General features: G+C 45.6%; 1 protein-coding gene across 3 annotated transcripts in view; it reads left to right on the plus strand.

Moving 5' to 3' along the window:
* Positions 1–5,370: 5,370 nt before the first annotated feature.
* The window catches only part of LOC140385664 (epithelial splicing regulatory protein 1-like), a 169,756-nt gene continuing 154,738 nt past the window's right edge, over positions 5,371–20,388 (plus strand). The window contains exons 1-6 of one of the 3 annotated variants that reach the window (XM_072468049.1): positions 5,371–5,667; positions 5,834–5,962; positions 7,412–7,525; positions 7,821–7,935; positions 17,375–17,473; positions 17,554–17,608. In XM_072468049.1, the coding sequence (XP_072324150.1) occupies positions 5,536–5,667; positions 5,834–5,962; positions 7,412–7,525; positions 7,821–7,935; positions 17,375–17,473; positions 17,554–17,608 (644 nt within the window). In that variant the 5' untranslated portion in view covers positions 5,371–5,535. The remainder of the gene's footprint in view (positions 5,668–5,833; positions 5,963–7,411; positions 7,526–7,820; positions 7,936–17,374; positions 17,474–17,553; positions 17,609–20,388) is intronic. The other 2 variants (XM_072468048.1, XM_072468050.1) reach the window with 2 other exon arrangements.

The raw sequence follows: 20,388 nt of genomic DNA on the forward strand, positions 1-20,388 counted from the left end.
GGATCACTACCTGGGTTATCGTGTGGATCGCCATGGGTTACACCCCATGGAAAAGAAAGCACAGGCCATCCGACAGGCCCCGGTACCCAATGGGCAGACGGGACCCGTTTCTGGGTCTGGTAAATTACTACAGCAAGTTAATTGCGGACTTCACACCATCTTGGCTCTCCTTCACCGTCTGTTAAAGAAAGGTCAGCTCGTGGTATATTGTCTGTTAAAGAAAGGTCAGGCTCAGGAGATGGCTTTTGCGTCGCTGAAGAATCAGGTGTCCTCCTCCCGTCTACTGACCCACTTTGACCTAACCAAACCGCTGTTACTGACATGCGACGCTTCTCCCTTCAGGGTCGGAGCTGTCCTCACCCACTGGATGGGAGACGGATCAAAGCGCCCCATTGCTTTCGCATTTCAGAAGTCAGCAGACGAGGAGATTGGTTTGGCCGTGGTATTTGGGGTGGAAAAATAAGCCTCGGGCATCCTTTTACCGTCTTCGCTGATCACAAGCCCCTGTTGGGGTTGTTTAAGGAGGACCGAGCGATTTCCCCCAATCACCTCTGCCAGGATCCAACAATGAGCACAACTGTTAGCGGTGTATGTACATGTCCATGATTCCACACGTCGATGCGTTGAGCCACCTCCCTCTCCCCACCAGGCCACCTGCACATGATTTGGCCTTTGAGTTGATCACTGCGCTCCATTTCATGGATTCCTTGCCGGTCACGGCTTCCCGCATCCATGGTTGGACGCAAATAGACCCACAGTTGTCCCGGGTGCAGCCCATAATCCAGTATGGGGCCCAACACCATGCCTTGTCGGGGACTTGAAGGCGTACCCTAACAAGATACCCGAATTAAGCATCAGTGACGGTGCCATTCTGTGGGGAACATGCGTGGTGATTCCAGAGTGCGAGCGTGCATCAGTCCTACAGGACTTCCACAATGGGCACCTTGGAGTGTCAAAGATGAAGATATTAGCCTGCAGCTATGTATGGTGGCCAGGCATTAACATGGATGTAATGAAGGTGGCCCAGCGTTGTACTCAATGTCAGGAAAACCAGAAGCTGCCACTGGCGATGCCGCTCCACCCATGGGAATGGCAGGGCCGTCCTTGGTCCTGCCTCCATATCGATTTTGCAGGACCGTTCCAGGGACACTGTTCCTCATCATCATAGACGCCCACTCAAAGTGGATGGAGGTCCATAAAATGGAAATTACCAAAGCTCAGGCCACCATCCACGTGGAGAGGATGTTTCCACTTGTAGGAAAAACTAGAAACAGAGGACACAATCTCAGACTAAAGGGATGATCCTTTAAAACAGAGATGAGGAGGAATTTCTTCATCCAGAGAGTGGTGAATCTGTGGAACTCTTTGCCAAATCACTGAGTGTCTTTAAGACAGAGATAGATAGGTTCTTGATTAATAAGGGGACCAGGGGTTATGGGGAGAAGGCAGGAGAATGGGGCTGAGAAAAATGGTTGAATGGCGAAGCAGACTCGATGGGCCGAGTGGTCTAATTCTGCTTCTATGTCTTGTGGTCTTATCTGCACATTTTTATTTGGTATGCAAATGCCTGAATAAAATATTTTTTTTTAAAAAGGAAAATTGTCTGTAAGGTATGAGTCGATGAGTACGAATATTGTCGGCTGTTGTTTGACTAGTTTGTGAGACAGCTCTCCCAATTTTGACACCTCCTTCGTAAGGAGGACTTTGCTGAGTCACCAGGACTGGGTGTGCCACTGTTATTTCCAGTGCCTACGTCAATGCTGGTTGGTCAGTCTGGTTTTATTCCTTTTAGACTGTAGCGGTTTGTCACAACTGAGTGGCTTGCTCAGCCATTTCAGAGGCCATTTAAGAGTCAACTACATGTAGGACAGACCAGGTAAGGATAACAAATACAAGGGATTAGTGATGCAGATGGGATTTTATGACAATGGCTTACGACCATTAGACTACCTTTTAATTCCAGATGTATGAATTGAACTTCATTTCCACCAGCTGCCATGGTGGGATTTGAACTCAAGTCCCCTGAGCATCAGCCTGGGCCTTCGAATTTTTTAATTTTATAATTTTTATTTTTTTAAATTAAGGGGCAATTTAGTGTGGCCAATCTACCTACCCTGCACATCTTTGGGTTTGGAAGTGATACCCATGCAGACACGGGGAGAATGTGCAAACTCCACACAGACAGTGACCTGGGGCCGTGATCGAACTCGGGTCCTCGGTGCCATGATTCTGCAGTGCTAACCACTGTGCCACCATGCCGCCCATCCTGGGCCTTTGAATTATTAATCCAGTGACATTACCACTACACTGTTGCCTCCCCATGTCATTCAGGGTGAGGCCTGCTTCCTGATGAGCCTTGGGGACTTCCTTTACCCTATGGTTTTGCTCTTGTAGAGCAGTGGATTAGAATGCCATCATTATGGCAAATAACATCTTCTTTGCCCTCAAAAGTTGTGGACATGGTGCGTTGGAATATCTCAGGGGCAGACACAATGCCAAAAGGGAGGCAATCAATCACCAGCAGGCTGGTTCATCATCTGAATCCGGATATCTGTCTCAATGACAAATATCCGGCCTAAAGTTTCAGGTTGTGACCTTTCATCAGAACTTCAAGAAATGAGAGATGCTCCAGATTCCAAGTACAGAACCAGAGAAAGGATGAGAAAAAAAAACATCAAGATCTGCCATCGGTGGGAGGCAGGAGAGATTTAATAGCAAAAGGAGTAAAGGTGATAGACCAAAGAGAGTGGTAGTGGAACAAGTAAAGGAGCAAAAGATGCATCAGGGTTGTGCGAATGGCAGAGCAGTGAACAGCTGCCAGCCAGAAATAAAAAGATAGAAAAAAAAGAGACAAACCCAAACTGGGAAAGAAAAAGGAAACAAATTGGAGACGGAGGTTACGACCTGATCTTGTTGATTTCAATGTTGAGTCCAGAAATCTGTGAAGTGCCTAATGGAAAGATGAGGTGCTGTTCCTCCAGCTTCATCAGAACGCTGCAGGAGACTGACTGAGGACAGAGAGGTCAGAATTAAGAGCAAGGTGGAGAATTAAAAGGTCAAGCAATCAAAAGTTCAGGATTATGCTTGTGGACTGAACAGAGGTGTTCTGCCAAGTGGTCAGCTAATTTGTGTCTGGTCTCCCATGTAGGAGGCACCACATCCAGAGTAGCAGATATAATATATTGAAATGAAATGAAAATCGCTTATTGTCACACGTAGGCTTCAATGAAGTTACTGTGAAAAGCCCCTAGTCGCCACATTCCGGCACCTGTTCAGGGAGGCTGTTACGGGAATTGAACCGTGCTGCTGGCCTGCCTTGGTCTGCTTTCAAAACCAGCGATTTAGCCCTGTGCTAAACCAGCCCCTAAATATATTAAATTGAAAGAAATACAAGTAAATCTTTCAGTTGGAATAGTGGGGCCTTCCACAGTTAGGAGAGAAAAAAAGGTTTGCATTTATATGGTGTCTTTCACAACTCATGAGATCCTCCCCCAAATATGTTTTTTACAGCCTATTGAATATTTTGAAGTGTAGTTACTGTTGTAATGTGGGAAAGCCACACACAGTGAGCTCCCACACAAAAGATGGTCATGACCAGGTAACCTGATCTGAGATGTTGATATTGGGGTAAATGTTGACCCGGACACGGAGGATAACGCCCCTCCTCTTCTTCAAAATAATCTCATGGAATTGTTCAGGTCCATCGGAAAAGGTCGATGGGGTTCTGCTTTCGCATCTTACTTTGAAAGTCTGACAATGCAAACATCCTCGGGTACTGTACTGGACTGCCAGCCTCATTGTTTAGCTGGTTTAGCACAGGGCTAAATCGCTGGCTTTGAAAGCAGACCAAGGCAGGCCAGCAGCATGGTTCAATTCCCGTACCGGCCTTCCCGAACAGGTGCCGGAATGTGGCGACTAGGGGCTTTTCACAATAACTTCATTTGAAGCCGACTCGTGACAATAAGCAATTTTCATTTCATTTCGTTGTGCTTGAGGCCTGCAGTGGGATACTGGAAAAATGTTATTTGTATTGTCCTTTCTTTAAATTATTTTGTAAATTTCTGTTAATTAAATGAGGACAACCAGCAAAACCAGGCATTGTTGCCAGGCAAAAGTCGACTGTTCAAAATAGCATGTTTTTTCCCGAACCAAAATAGAGCGTGGAAAATTAAATACACATTTCATAATCCGTCAAATCCCCCCCCCCCCTTTTACTATTCCTTTATCTGCAGAGTGTGCCCAGCTATCGCATATTTTGAAGTTGCAAGTAATGGTTTTGCGGCTATACTCGATAGTTCTGTGCAATACAGAAGCTCTTATTAATTTATCATTGGTTGGTGGTCCAGCCAGCGACGCCCACATCCCAGAAATGAATTTTTAAAAATTGCATTGAGAAGCTTTGGAGATGGCCAAAGTCTCCGGGACGATTCTCCGGGAAGTTGCGTAGTCGTGGAGTTGGATCTGTTCCAAATTTGGGTCTTTGAAACGAACGATTCCCCCCCTCCCCTCCCCGCCCATGACTTCCGGTTGGGAAGGAATTAACAGGAGTTTTTAAAAAAGCACCGAGCTTACTGACATGACTAGTCCCCGACATTCAAATCAATGTTTCGAGCTTTCTTGTCTGTTGGCAGTCTGTGATTTTGATGAATTAATAGCTGCCGGTCTCTTCCTGACCTTGAGGCGGTGGGTAAAGGTGTCCAACAAACACACCTTTCCCACCGGCTCCAGTGAGAGGGGGAAGCAGCTGCTCAGAAGTCTCCCAGTTACCTGCCAGCATCATCATGCTAGTCATAGATAGATTCACCTTGATTTGAGGGTCCCTTCAGTCTCTGAATTGTCTCTCGAGCCTTTACCCTCATCCAATTCACATTTCAAAACAACTCCAGGAGCTTGGCTTCATGCAACAAGCTCCAGGTTGGATCGATCCCATGATAAGACCCAGTTCCATTTAAAAGGGTGCTCCCAAATTGTTTAGTGTAACAACATGAGTTCAAACGAAAACAGTGATCAAACTGAGTGAACTCGGGCTCTTTAATACGTGTTTGATTTTAGATCTGAAATGTTACGATCTATTCGTTTGTCCCCTCGTGCAATGAGGTGAACTCGAAGGGTGAATTCATCTCATTTACCCCGTGCTAATTGGGCTTGAATTTTCAAATCTCCCCAGTGCAGCAGGCTTGCTGCTGTGCTCGGTCACAGTGCCACGTACCTGCACCAAAGCAGCCAATGGCTCTTGTTGTGAGGGGAGCCAGGTATTTTTTTTTTCAACTCACGTGGTTGTGGGCAGGTAAATGCAAAAGAAAATGAGCTCATTAAAGGAGGACCAGCTCATTTGCATAGGCTCTCACGCAAGCCCAAAAAAAAGCAAAGCGCCCTCCTTCCTAGTTTGGGCTGCCCCTTGGTTTACACGGTTGTAGGTGTCTAGGGTGGTTTTCTCCTCTCTGCTTTACTTTTCACTGCGGGGAGGTGAGCGCTTTATTCGGGGGGGTCACTTTCCGGGGGTTTGTTTTCGTTTCTGTCTTTTTCCCCGGGAGCATGACGGCGTCTCTTGATTATTTGGTGCTTTTATTTGGGGCAACAGCCGGGGCACATGGGAGGAAGCTGGGATCTGATGAGAAGGAGCTGGTGCTTTTGTTGTGGCAAGTGGTGGATTTGGCAAACGAGAAGGTACGAAGTAATTCTGTTCTTTCCACTTGTTATGAGAAGTTGTTTGGGTAGGGTCGTTGTTATATTGCGGGGGAGACCATCTGCTCCCTCCTGTCGGGAAGTTTCAAACAATTCGTCCCAGATCTCCCTTCAATTATTTCTGTAACTTTTTGTTTTCTTAATTTAGGCCGGGAAAGTGCACAAAGTATTTGTAAAACCGAATAATTTGGAACTAACAGAGCAATACACCGAACACACTGGCATCACGGTGGAAACCCTGAGCACTGCAGAACCTCTGGATCAAGTTCTCGAACAGGTGAATGCACTCCCTTCAATTTACCCAGTCTCTGTTGTTAGGAGGTGGAATTCGATTTGACTGGAACTTTTTCACTTTTTCTCTCTTGCCGCTTGGACGATTTCTGTTTTTTTTAAAAAATCACTTTTGGGTTCTATTTCGTAAATAGTTTTGAATTTAGGAAACTTCATTTTGTGTGTGTGGGGGTGGGTCAGGTCTTTCGGATCGACCTCCAAATACAGGACCACAAACAACTCTTATAACGATGTCTATATATTGAACTCAAATCTATGGTTCAAATCAAAGTCGCGCGATGGTTAACAAAAACTAAATTTGTCTGAAAAAGGACACATTGGATCTAATTGTGAAGTTGCCAGCACCAGGCAAAAGCAACCTGTTTAATTGTCTCTGCAGCATTAACCAGACCGAATACTTTGAATCTGTTGAATTGTGAGCGTTTGCCCGACCTGTCTCCCCACAACACAGCTGAATTACACTGTTAGCCTGTATTATCAACACCATTACAAACGGCTTCAGAGGCCTCGAGCAAAGCAACTATGCAAATTCCAGTGAGCACATGGGAAACTGTACCTGCCCTTTGCTGATGTTCCTGGCAACAAGATGTCAATTTACTCTAAATCGACGCGGCACATTAAACAGATTAGGGGGTCACAAGATTCCATAGAAATGATACAACACAGAAGGGGGCCATTCGGCCCATCTGATCCATGCCGACCCAAAGACCCCCGGTGCCTTTTCTAATAACCCATCATCCTGTACCCGGCCCATAATCCTGCAGTTTACAGCACTCAAAAGTGCAGATCCAGGCACTGTTTAAGATAGTTTAGGGTCTTTGCCTCCACCACCAACTAAGGCAGCGAATTCCAGACACCCACTACCCTCATGTTGCCTCCTGGTGTCCCCTCTAATCCTGATCAGCTCGGATCTATGACCCCTGGTTTTTGAACTCTGCCAAGGGAAACCGGTTCCGCCTGTCTACTCCACCCCTCCCAATTTTGTATACCTCAATCGGGTCACTCCCCTCAGCTTCCTAAACATGGATTTAACATATGTAATACTGTTTAGAACGTCGCTTTGTTTTATGAATCATTGAGTAGAAGTGATTTAGCACACTACCAGTGTAAAAATCGCCACGCTATATTGACGTTTTAAATAATACATGGGTATGCTGAAATCAAAAGCGATGTCCCTTTAGGGAACCGATTAAAATGACACCGCTTTCCACTGTAAATTTTGATTCGGTGTCATATTTTGCTTTATAATACTCGGTGAAGGGCCTTGGGACGTTTTGTTACGGCGCATGTAAATATAAGTTGTAATGAAGTTATACATTTAACGTTGGTTCCACGCGGAATGGGGAGGCCAAAGGGTGTCCATTTCATAATTTTTATCTCACTTTTTGAGATTAACGAATTCACGGGCTATTGATCATCTATTGTTGTCACACAGTTCAATCGTTCTGTAAACAACGAGTTGAATATTGGAGTGGGCGCTTCATTCTGCCTTTGTACAGGCAGTCAACTGCTCATACGTCAAGTCTTCCACCCTGAATCTTCTAACAAGGTGTGTACTAAATTACATTTATAAATAAGGCTTTTAAATTGAAATAGATGATTCGAAGGACTGTTTTAAATGTGTCATAATTTGAACAAGTATCTTTTTTATCTGTGGGTTAAATTTAGAGCCCCAAAATCTACAACGTCGAATGTTTATAAACTAGCACCCTGCAGCCAGTTGCTCCAAGTGATTTTGCTACACTCCAGACTGGTTTGATAGACTGCTGGCAATTCATTGTTGTTAACCTCTGTTTTCAAACAAATGGCTGTGATTTACATTTCATTCTTGCTTCCCCTGACAGAATGTCATGTTACCAGAATGCTTCTATTCCTTTTTTGATCTGCAAAAAGAGTTTAAGAAATGCTGCCCAGATGCCCCTGACCTCCACGAACTCGATCTCAGTATTATGGCCGAGCGTATCCTTTGCCAAATCTTTTTTCTTCTTGCCCTCGGAGAAGGCAGTGGTTTGAGTATTTTCCCCAGGTGAATGTCCCCAGTGTCTGCTTGTGTTTATCATTTGCCATCCAACAATGCCGTGCAGTTCATATTTTTTTTAACTAAAATACTGTCTGCAGTAAAAGCTGTGATTCTGGACATGTCAAAATTCTGTATTGCTGGAAACACTTAAAGGGATCAGGTGTTTGGCAAACTTTTATTGCTTTGTTTACAAACAAAGAATGCAATCATGTGAAGCAACACTTCACTGATGGTTTACTATGGGTGATGTGAGCTGAGAAAAATAACCCCCTGATCTCCTGGGCTGACTTGCCCAAATCAGTCTTCATTTCTTAATGTTTTCACATTTTTACGTTACACATTTCAGCTCGTACGTTAACTTAAAAATATCAAAACCGCACATAGTATCAAGCAAAACAACCTAGGGAAGAGTGAATTTACAAGAGAGATAAACCAAAGAATGAGAGGGAAAAGCTTAATTGCAATGTTAATGTAAGCCTACTTGTGACAATAAAGATTATTATTATTAATAAAACTCAAACAAGGATCACTATGAATATTTAGATCTACATGATTCCCCCACCCCCTGTGGCTGTGGACACCATTTGGCCAATCTGCCTCAGTTGCCCTTCCCAGTGTTGGCCATAGTGTGTATTACCAGGTGCATTGATGCTCCCTCTGGCTTTGCACTTGCCCTTGGGGCCCGTCACCTGCGGCTATGCCCCATGTATCTCGCGGGCTTTTTTATAGGCTTTTGCACCCCCCTGCACTCTTCACTTCCCCTGAAAACATTAAGTGATGTGTGTTTCCTCTAAGGCAATGTAGAATGTTAAGAAAGAGAATCCATGATAATGTGCTAATGAACATACATGTACAATTTTGAGGGCAACAAAAAACATTATTGGGTGTCATATGTTTCAGCTGAGTAATTTTTCAAGATTTTGTTTTTATTAATTACCCAAATTGAGACTATAACAAATATCCAACAAGTAAGCAAGCAAATAAAGAACCAATTTAGAACTCTTAAAGGATCCGTGATGGCCGTATGCAGTGAAGCACCAAGTCTGGCAGACCAACTTGATTCTCTGCTTTGTGCTGAAGCATCTAACTTCAGCCAGTTCAATACAGCCAGACATGTACTGCAATGGCCCAAACACCCTTGGGTCCTGGAGGAGAGAAATCAGCAAAGGTTACTCTACTGAACTCAACTGCCTTAAACCTGTGGTTACCCAAAATTCTGCCTGTGTCCTAACTCGTGCTGTGTCCCATTCACCCATGACCCTTGTGTTTGCCAACCCACACTGGCTCCTGGTTAAGCAGCGCTTTAATTTTTTTTTAAAAATCATCTTGTTTCCAAATACCCCCTCATGACCTTGCCACTCACTATCTCAATAATTCTTCCATCCCCACAACTCTGTTTTAAGGTATGAGGCTCTCTATTTCTGCCTTCTTGAGCATCCCTTATTTTAATTGCTCCATCACTGGTGGCTGTATGTTCAGCAAGGTCTAGGTCCTAAGCTCTGGAATGCCCTCCCTTATCCTCTCCACCAGCCAACCTCGTGTATCACCTTGAAGATGCTGCTTAAAGTCACCTTTTTTGGTCAGGTTTTGGTCATGTGCCTGATTATTTCTTTGTGACTTGATATCATATTTTGGTTTCATACGCTCCTATGAAATGCTTTTGCATGTTTTTATTGCGTTAATTGCATTCTACAAATACAAGTTGTTGAATGGGCGGCACGGTAGCACAGTGGTTAGCACTGTTGCTTCACAGCGCCAAGGTCTCTGGTTCGATTCCCACTTGGGGCACTCTGTGTGGAATCTGCACATTCTCCCGTGTCTGCGTGGGTTTCCTCCGGGCACTCCGGTTTCCTCCCACAAGTCTGGAAGGACGTGCTTGTTAGGTGAATTGGACATTCTGAATTCTCCCTCGGTGTACCCGAACAGGCACCAGAGTGTGGCTACTAGGGCATTTTCACAATAACTTCATTGCAGTGTTAATGTAAGCCTACTTGTGACAATAATGAAGATTATCAAAAATGACTTGTGGTAGAAAATGTACTTGCATCTACATTGGCTGAAGATAGAATGCGGTTTGGCGATGGTATTTCTATAGTCTAGCCTTAAACATGAAGACTGAACATGTGAAGATGTCCTCCGTGATTTGAAGACATCATCTTGGGTTGCTGCATCTTGACCTCCACTCTGAATTTTCTGATGTGAACCAGGGTTTCTGTAATTATTCTTGTTTTCCTTGGCTGGAGAGGTGGCAAATCAGCTGGAGTTCCCACTGCTATGCAGTGATCCTTGCTGGAAATTTGAATTATGTGCCTATTGTGTCGAGACCAGGATCATCAATGATGCTGTCCACTATCAAATCTGTTGAACCTTGCTGTCTAAATTCATACAAGGTTGATCACTGCAGTAAAGCAGTGGAAGAGAGATCAGCACTTGTGGAACTGTAGCCTAGGAGAGTCAACAGCTTCAGGCAAAGAGTAGAAAACTATTTTTGTAACGCAGAAGACGAGATCTGATGTGTAAAGTAACTTGATGCTGAGGTGTTTCCAAAGGTCAGAGTGGCCAGCTCTCATGAAAGCAACTATATCCCATTGCAAGTTAGCAAATAAAGCAAAAAAAGTAAATTATTCATAATTTTCCATCCGTATGCAAATATGATTGACTTCTGCTTCGCACCTTCATACATTAAAAGATGGGTAAGAGAATAGGGGTGTGCACCCATGATTTGATCAGAGCAGCACTAGTAGGATTCAGTTTTACATTTTCAGTGTTCCTTTGTTTAATTCTTTTCTGACGACAAATAACTCTGATTAGGATATGCTTCACAGATGGCACCATCCAAGATTACAGTTCTATAGATACATTGCAAGTTAGAAGTTGTAATGAGCATGAGCCAGGGCAGAGTTTCAGCAAGCTGTTTGATTGTGGCAGCATAACATCGTTCTCATTTAATGTCAGCATATTCTCATTTCAGCAACCAGGTATCACTGGATTAGAAGCAGGAATATTGACTATTGACCTACTCTCCCCAGTCAGGGGAGATGCCGACAAAATGTACTGCACACCGCAGCTGAGCTCCGTTTAACCTGGCACAAATGATGGATCTGGTTTAAGTGGTTCAATGCCACATCATGCAGTACATTTCTCACAGAAACACATGTAATAGGAACAGGCGTTGACTTTATGGGCCATCAAGCCTGCTTCACATTTCCAAGTGATCATGGTTCATCTTGCGCTTCATGGTTGATCTTGCGCTTCAGCTCCATTTCCTGCCTGTTCCCTATATCCTTTGATTCCCTGGACCACTAAATCTATCTCTCCCAACCTTAAATGTACTTAAAGGATCATCCACTAAGTCATTGGGTCAGATATGAACAACCACTTGGAAATCAACATTGGTTTTGAAAGTTCTGTGGAGAGATCCTCAAGTAGAATCTGTTTCGCTTTGTACCACACATCTGAATGTGGGAGCGGTTGATGTGAGGTTAATCTTCAGATATCCTTGGGTGGCTGAGTTTTCGTCTTGGGGATTTACGCAACTTTTTTGCAGTTAACCATTTAGTAGATCTTTCGGCTAGCTACTCGCAATGAACTTGGCTACCGATCAACATAAATTTTTCACCAAGGGATTGACTTAAATTTGTCCAGATAATAAGGGGCATTCATCCCATGTTAGCATACATGAGATTTCAGCCTGTTGGCCTTTTTTAATGTTCACATGTCAGTCCTGCTGTGATTTTTTTTTTTTTTTTTCTTTTTTTTTTTTCTCTCGTTTTATTGCAAAACAAAATTGTTGCTGAAGCCAAAAGTTATGCATTTTTCTGGATTCTTCAAACAAACTAACGTTTGAATGTTCACAGTCCTTTTGGATTTGGATTTGTTTGTTGTCACGAGTACTGAGGTACAGTGAAAAGTATTTTTCTGTGTGCAGCTCAAACAGATCATTTAGTACATGAAAAGAAAGTACATAATAGGGCAACACAAGGTACATAATGTAAATACATAGACATCGGGTGGAGCATACAGGAGTGCAGTAATAATCAGGTCAGACCATTCTGTTTGGTGGGTAAATAATAGTTTCCTACTCTTCCATGTATTTCAATGCCGGGTCTGTCGGTGAGATACCAGTGGAGATCAGTTTCTAGCGAAACTGGACAACTCGGAACGCAGTCTTGATGACCAATGCTGGCCCCACTATGTCGTTGTTTTGGAAATTCCAGAATTGAATAATCTTTTATTAGTGTCACAAGTAGGCTTACATAAGAGGGTCGTTTAGGAGTCTGCTAACTGCGGGGAAGAAGCTGTTTTTGAATCTGTTTGTGCGTGTTCTCAGACTTTTGTATCTCCTGCCCGATGGAAGAGTGAGTAAGCTGGGTGAGAGGGTCTTTGGTTATGCTGCCCACTTTCCCAAGGCAGCGGGAGGTGTAGATAGAGTCAATGGATGGGAGGCAGGTTCGTGTGATGGACTAGGCAGTGTTTCCGACTCTGAAGTTTCTTGCAGTCTTGGGTCGAGCAGTTGCCATACCAGGCTGTGATGCAGCCCGATAGGATGCTTCCTGTGGTGCACCTGTAAAAGTTGGTTAGAGTCAGTACAGACATGCCAAATATCCTTAGTTTCCTGAGGAAATATAGGCTCTGTTGTGCTTTCTTGGTGGTAGTGTCGACGTGGGTGGACAAGGACAGATATTTGGTGATGTGCACACCTTGGAATTTGAAGCTGTCAAACCAACTCCACCTCGGCATCATTGACCAGCTCTTTAGTTTTGCTGGCATTATGGGAGAGATTGTTGTCGTTATACCACTCCACTAGGTTCTCTATCTCCCTCTTGTATTCTGACTCATTGTTCGAGATCCAACTGCTGGTTGTGTCGTCAGCAAACTTGTAGATGGAGTTGGAACCAAATTTTGCAACGCAGTCGTGTGTATAGGCAGTATAGTAGGGGGCTAACTACGCCGCCTTGCTGGGCCCCAGTATTGAGGACTAGCGTGGAGGAGGCGTTGTTTATTCTTACTGATGTGGTCTGGGGGTCAGGAAGTCAAGGATTCAGTTGCAGAGCGAGGAGCCAAGTCCTAGGTTTTGAAGCTTTGATATGAGCTTGGCTGAGATTATGGTGTTGAAGGCAGAGCTGTAGTCAATAAATAGGAGTCTGATGTAGGAGTCCTTGTTGTCGAGATGCTCCAGGGATGAGTGTAGGGCCAGGAAGAAATGGCGTCTGCTGTGGACCAGTTGTGGTAGTATGTGAATTGCAGTGGATCTAGGCATCCTGGGAGTATGGAGGTGATGTGCTTCATGACCAACCACTCGAAGCACTTCCATTACGACTGAAGTCAAGGTGACTGGACGGTAGTCATTGAGATATGTTGTTTGGTTCTTCTTTGGCACGTGTGTATGATGGTGGTCTTCTTGAAGCAGGTGAGGACCTCGAATCGGAGTAGGAAGTGGTTGAAGATGTCGGCAAACACATCTGCCAGCTGGTCTGCACAGAGTCTGAGTGCATGACCTGGGACCCCATCCAGACCCATCGCCTTCTGAGGGTTCACTTTCAGGAAGGCCGATCTGACTTCAGAAGCTGTGATGGTGGGGATGGGTGTGTCCGGTGCTGATGGGGTAGTCGACAGCAGATTTATGGTTTCCTGCTCGAACCGAGTATAGAATGTATTGAGTTCATTGGGAGGGGTACGCTGCTGCTGGAGACACTGCTCAGCTACGCTTTGTAGCCCGTTATGTTGTTTAGGCCTTGCCACAACCGCCGAGAGTCGAACGCTGGTCTCTGACTCTAGCTTGGCCTCTCTGATATTGTCTCTTGGTGTCCCGTATGGCTTTGCAGGTTTCCTGTATATGTCCGGGTTGCCTGATTTTTTTTTTTTTTTTAATTTTTATTTTTTGCTTATAAATTACCCAATTCTTTTTTCCTTCCAATTAAGGGGCAATTTAGTGTGGCCAATCCACCTAACCTGCACATCTTTGGGGTGGGGGAGGAGAAACCCACACAGACACTGGGAGAATGTGCAAACTCCACATGGACTCCACACAGTGCCAGGATTCGAACCCGGGTCCTCAGCGCCACAGTCCCAGTGCTAACCACTGCACCACCATGCTGCCCCTTGGGTTGCCTGATTTGAACGCATCAGACCTATCCTTCAGTAGGGAGTCAATTTCCCGATAAACCATGGTTTCCGGTTGGGCAACGTACATACTGCTTTCTTTGGCACGCAGTCGTCCACACATTTGCTGATGAAGTCTGTGATGATGGTTGCATATCCATTTAGGTTGGTCGCTGAGTTCTTAAATATGGACCAGTCCACTGTCTCCAAGCAGTCATGGAGGAGTTCTTCTGTTTCCTCGGACCAGCAGTGCACGTCCTTCTTAGCCGGATTCTCCCGCTTAATTTTTTGCTTGTATGCCGGGAGAAGGAGCACCATCTTATGGTCTGATTTTCCAAAGTGTGGTTGGGGAATGGAATGGTAGGCGGCCTTGATTCTTGCGTAACAGTGGTCAAGTGTGTTGTCGCCCCTGGTGGGACAGAAGATGTGCTGGTGGAATTTTGGCAGTACACTCTTGAGGTTGGCCTTGTTGAAGTCTCTGGCCGCAATGAACAAGGCATTTGGATGTTCTGTTTTGTTGTTGTTTATAACTATACGGTTTGTCCAGCGCCGCCTCCACTTCTGCCTGGGGTGGGATGTAGACCGCTGTGATGATGGCTGAGTGAACTCACGTGGAAGGTAGTATGGGCGGCACTTTGCAATCAGGTATTCGGGTCCGGGGAGCACTAGCCAGGGTCACCAAATCCAAGCACCAGGAGGAGTTGATGAGGAGGCAAACCCCTCCATCCTTTGCTTTGCTTGATGGCGCAGTGTGGTCCGCCTGGTGAATTGAGAAGTCTTCAGGTTGTATGGCACAGTCAACTTTTGATGCACTTCAAAATTAAAACTCTTGAATTATGCAGTTACGTTTTACTAATATGAATCAGTGAACCAATTCATCTCTGTGGTACTCCCAAATAGATTTGACTTCATCTGAAGAAGTATGTTTTTCTAGGAAAGTGACATGTTCCTGTTGTGGAGATCACCATAATGTATTTGCGAGCAAGTACCAACATGGCTTGGTTATGGGGAGTGGTACGCAAATAAACACACATCCTTTCTTTGCCTAAAGCTTAATGACCCCGACATTTTTGTTTGTTTACAAACAGGACAATGATGTAAATCTATTTCTACACAATAGGATCAATTGTGGAGTATGTCAGATATGAAACTACATACTGCTTTCCCATCTCCACAAAGGGGGAAAACAATGCTTATTCAAAGAGAGGTACCCTTGAAGAGAAATTGTGGGATAACCACAAGACTGCACTACACAAGATGTTTCACCCCCCTGAACTCCTTTTTCCCCCCCCCCCCCCACTTTTTTTCTTGCCTGAAGGTTGGTGATATATACTCAAATAATGGTGTCACAAGTTGGCAATTTTCTGTTGGCTCATAAAAGTAGTTGTTGATGAGTAATCGTAGGCTGCAGATGTTGGCATGCAAGAGGGGTGTTCGTTGTTTTCAATGTTGCTCACACTTGAAGTCCAAGCGCTTGCTATAAGGATCAATAATAATTGGAACAGGAATTATGACTTTCTTTTTTTCTCGGAGCATTTATGCCATCAACTCTTTTGTGGCCTGAGCAATTGCAATACTGATTTAAAAACTGGTATCTTTCATCGCTTCTCGGCCTTTTGGCTCAGATCATTTTAATTTTCCCCGAGAAAGTCGACGAACGGCTGCCACCTCCGAGAGAACCCCAGCATTGACCCTCTCAAGGCAAACTTTATTTTCTCCAGCTTGAGAAACCCAGCCATGTCACTGACCCAAGTCTCCACACTCGGGGGCTTCGAGTCCCTCCACGTTAAAAGGATCCGTCTCCGGGCTACCAGGGAGACAAAGGCCAAAACGACGGCCTCTTTCACTCCCTGAACTCCCGGGTCTTCTGACGCTCCCAAAGATCGCCATCTCTGGACTCTGCACCACCCGCGTACCTAGCACTTTGGACATTGCCTTGGCAAACCCCTGGCAGAACCCTCTAAGTTTCGGGCATGCTCAAAACATGTGGACATGGTTTGCTGGGCTCCCCGCACACCCCTCACATCTGTCTTCTACCCTGAAAAACTTGCTCATCCTCGCCGCCGTCCTGTGTGCCCAGTGCACCACTTTAAACTGTATTAGACTGAGCCTGGCACATGATGAGGAGGAATTAACCCTGCTTAGGGTGTCCGCCCACAGACCCGCCTCTAACTCACCACCTAACTCCTCCTCCCACTTGCCCTTCAGCTCCTCCACCGGGGTTTCCTCCGCCTCCAACAGCTCCTGATAAGACATCCGACACCTTCCCCTCCCCCACCCAGATACCAGAGACTACTCTGTCCTGTATCCCCCTGTGGCAGCATCAGCGGGAAAGCCAACACCTGTTTCCTCAAAGTCCCGCACTTGCAAATATCTGGAACTGTTCCCTGGCAGCAGCTTGAACTTGTCCTCCAGCGCCTTCAGACTGTGAAAACTCCCGTCTATGAATAGATCTCCCATCCGTCTAATTCCTGCTGTCTGCCAGCTCCGGAACCCGCCATCTATCCTGCCCGGTGCAAACCTGTGGTTATTGCAAATCGGAGTCCAGACCGATGCACACTCCACCTTCTTGTACCTCCTCCATTGCCCCCAGACCCTCAATGCCGCCACTACCACCGGGCTAGTGGAGTAACGGGCCGGCGAGAACGGCAGAGGTGCCGTTACCAGTACTCCCAAACTGGTGCATGACGCCGCCCCCATCCATTCCCATGCTGACCTCTTTCCCCCCCCCCCCCCCCCCCCCACCACTTCCTAATCATCGCTATATTCGCCGCCCAAGTTGCAGAAGTTCGGCAGCGCCAAACCCCCCCCCCCCCTGTCCAACAACATTTTCTTCACTCGCGGGGTTTTATTCGCCCATACAAAGCCCAAAAATAATCTTATTCACCTGCTTAAAAAAGGCCTTAGGGTTAAAGATGGGAAGGCACTGGAAGACAAACAAAGATCTGGGGAGGACCGTCATTTTCACTGTCTGTACCCTCCCCGCCAGCGAAAGCGGGAGCATATCCCATCTTTTAAAGTCCCCTTCCGTTTGCTCTACCAGTTGGGTTAGGTTGAGCCTGTGTAATGCCTCCCATTTATGAGCCATACTGTAGATCAGATTGATCGTACAAAAATCCATAATTGTTTTTTCTCATTACAACCTTGATTTGTTTTAAATTTAAACTTGACATTAACATTCCCATGTCCAATAGTATGAAACAAATATTACATTATTGCACTATTGGTATACAATTATCATCTTTGAACACATATTTCCTTGATGAGTTTCTGCAGATCTACATCTTGAAGACAAATCAGCCACCTACCAGTTTGGTGTTTCAGATATTATGACTGTGAATGACATTATATTAACCATTATATCTGAACCTCACAGTAAGTAACATCAGTTCAGTAGGCTTCTGGTTGTTTTACTGTGAATGAGTTGAGTTTGTAATACTTTATAATTTGTTTAGATCACAGGTTTACAGATCCTGAAAAGGTGAATCACAAGTTTGAAACTGGGACCTGGTAAGTTTTCAGAATAAAAATGTCATAAGCTCGGAGCCATTCAATAATAATGGGAATGATATTCAATTGCCATTTTTCTCCCCACCCGAACAAGACTGTTAACAAAAATCAGAACACTTGTAATTGGCGACAACCTATTGACAGGGGTAGGGAATTAGAAAGTAGAAGAGGAAGAGGAAAGCTAACATGCATGTATTCCAATTGGCAGTGTGTGTCTAGTGGTGTCCTCCAGGGGTCTGGACCGTGGCTCAGCTTTTCATTATATTTCTAATTTACTTTGATCAAATATAGGACCTTCTCGCCAAGTTCAGTAGTTTTTAGATGGGGGTGGGGGGCGGTTCTAATATATAAAAACAGAAGAAAGATGAGCAGGAGTAGACCAAAGCACCATTTGAGTCTGCTTGGCCATTCAAAAGATCATGACTGATCTTCGGCTTCTGTGTAGCATAGTGGTTAGCACAATTGCTTCACTGCTCCAGGGTCCCTGGTTCAATTTCCGGCTTGGGTCACTGTCTGTTCAGAGTCTGCATGTTCTCCCTGTGCCTGCGTAGGTTTCCTCCGGGTGCTCTGGTTTCCTCCCACAGTTCAAAGATGTGCAGGTTAGGTGGATTGGCCACGCTAAATTGCCCTTAGTGACCAAATAGGTTAGGTGGGGTTACTGGGTTATGGGGACAGGTTGGAAGTCTGGGCATAAGTGGGGTGCTCTTTGCAAGGGCCGGTGCAGACTCGATGGGTATAATGACCTGCTTCTGCACTGTAGACTCTATGATTCTTCAAATCCACTGTCACCCCACTCCGCTTATCCCTTGATTCCCCAAGACCAAAGATCTGTCAATAATCGCTTACTGTCACAAGTGGGCTTCAATGAAGTTATTGTGAAAAAGCCCCTAGTCGCCACATTCCGGTGCCTGTTTGGGGAGGCACCGGAATGTGCCCATACTCTTCCCACTGATTTCCCATTTGCCACCCTTCAACGACCTTATAATCATCCAAATCTCCGTTTGCTTGTATTCTATCCTGTTCCAAGTTCTGGCACAAGGTTTGGTGTTCGAGTCCCACTCTGGGGCTCAGGACAAAAAAGGCTGAAACTCCCAACAGGGTGCTGAGGAAGTGCTGCACTGTCACTGATGTAATCTTTCAGATGGGGCATTGGCTCTGGTGAATATAAAATACTCAATAGCACTATTTCAAAGAAGAGCAGTGTTTTGGTCAATGATTATCATTCAATCAACATAACAAACATGTTATATGATCATCATTACATTGTTTGTGGGAGTTCATCATCCACATATTGATTGCCACATTTCCTACACTACAACAGCACTTCAAAAAGTACTTCAATGGTTGCAAAGTGCTTTGAGAAGACCAGTGGTCATGAAAAGTGCTATATGAATACAAGCTTCCCAATGTGGAGAAGGTACGGAGCTGGGTCAGAGGGGTTGACACTCAGTGGGTCAGACTGGAGGAGAATTTGGTTAGAGGGTCAGGATTGAAGGCACTGGCAATAGTGCCGCTCCCGAAGGCCCCGGGGAAATATTCAGGGAGTCCAGTAGTAATAGCTTTGTTGAGAATTTGGAGGGAGTTCGCCAGCACTTCGGGTTGGGGGCAGGGTCAAGGGAACTATAGATTTGAGCCAGGGAAATGGGATGCAAATTTTCGGAGATGGAAGGGGAAAGGAATTAGGACACAAAGATTTGTTTCTTTTTAAAAAAAAAAAAAAAATTTTATTAAAGGTTTTCATAAAATATCAATAACAAAATGAGAAAGAAAAAAGAACCCAACAGGGGTAAGTACAAAACACAATCTTAAAAAAAGCAACCCTCCAAACCCCCCCCCGTACCTAAATAATTAATTGGCATTAACACCCCGACTTAAGACAACAGGTGTATACACCCCCTCAGACCCTTCCAGTGTAAATAACATAAACAAAAATAAAGTAAACCCCCCCCCCGCAAACCCCCCGAGCTGCTGCTGCCATTGACCAATGTTTAGCGTTCTGCCAGAAAGTCTAAGAACGGTTGCCACCGCCTAAAGAACCCTTGTACCGATCCTCTCAAGGCGGATTTCACCCTCTCCAATTTAATGAACCCTGCCATAGCGCTGATCCAGGATTCCACGCTTGGGGGCCTCGTATCTTTACCCTGAAGGAGAATCCTCCGCCGGGCTACCAGGGACGCAAAGGCCAGAATCGCCTCCTGCTCTCCCAGCTTCTCTGCCACCCCAAATATTGCGAGCCCCCAGCCCGGTCTGACCCTGGTTCCTACCACCCTCGACACCGTCCTCGCTACGCCCTTCCAAAATTCCTCCAGCGCTGGGCATGCCCAGAACATATGGGTATGATTTGCTGGGCTCCCTGAGCACCTAACACACCTGTCCTCACCCCCCCCCCCCCAAAGAACCTGCTCATCCTTGTCCCGGTCATGTGTGCCCTGTGCAGCACCTTAAACTGTATGAGGCTGAGCCTCGCGCATGAAGAGGAAGAGTTCACTCTCCCTAGGGCATCTGCCCACGTCCCCTCTTCGATCTCCTCTCCCAACTCCTCCTCCCACTTACCTTTCAACTCCACCACCGAGGCCTCCTCCTCCTCCTCCTGCATCACCTGGTAAGTTTCCGAGATCTTCCCCAATCCCACCCACCCCCCCCCGAGAGCACCCTGTCCTGTACTGTGTGTGGCAGTAGCCATGGGAATTCCACCACCTGCCGTCTGGCAAACGCCCTTACCTATAAGTACCTGAAGGTGTTCCCCGGGGGGAGCCCGTACCTCTCCTCCAGCTCACCCA

This window comes from Scyliorhinus torazame, chromosome 11, assembly GCF_047496885.1.
Source record: "Scyliorhinus torazame isolate Kashiwa2021f chromosome 11, sScyTor2.1, whole genome shotgun sequence".
NCBI classification, from domain to species: domain Eukaryota; kingdom Metazoa; phylum Chordata; class Chondrichthyes; order Carcharhiniformes; family Scyliorhinidae; genus Scyliorhinus; species Scyliorhinus torazame.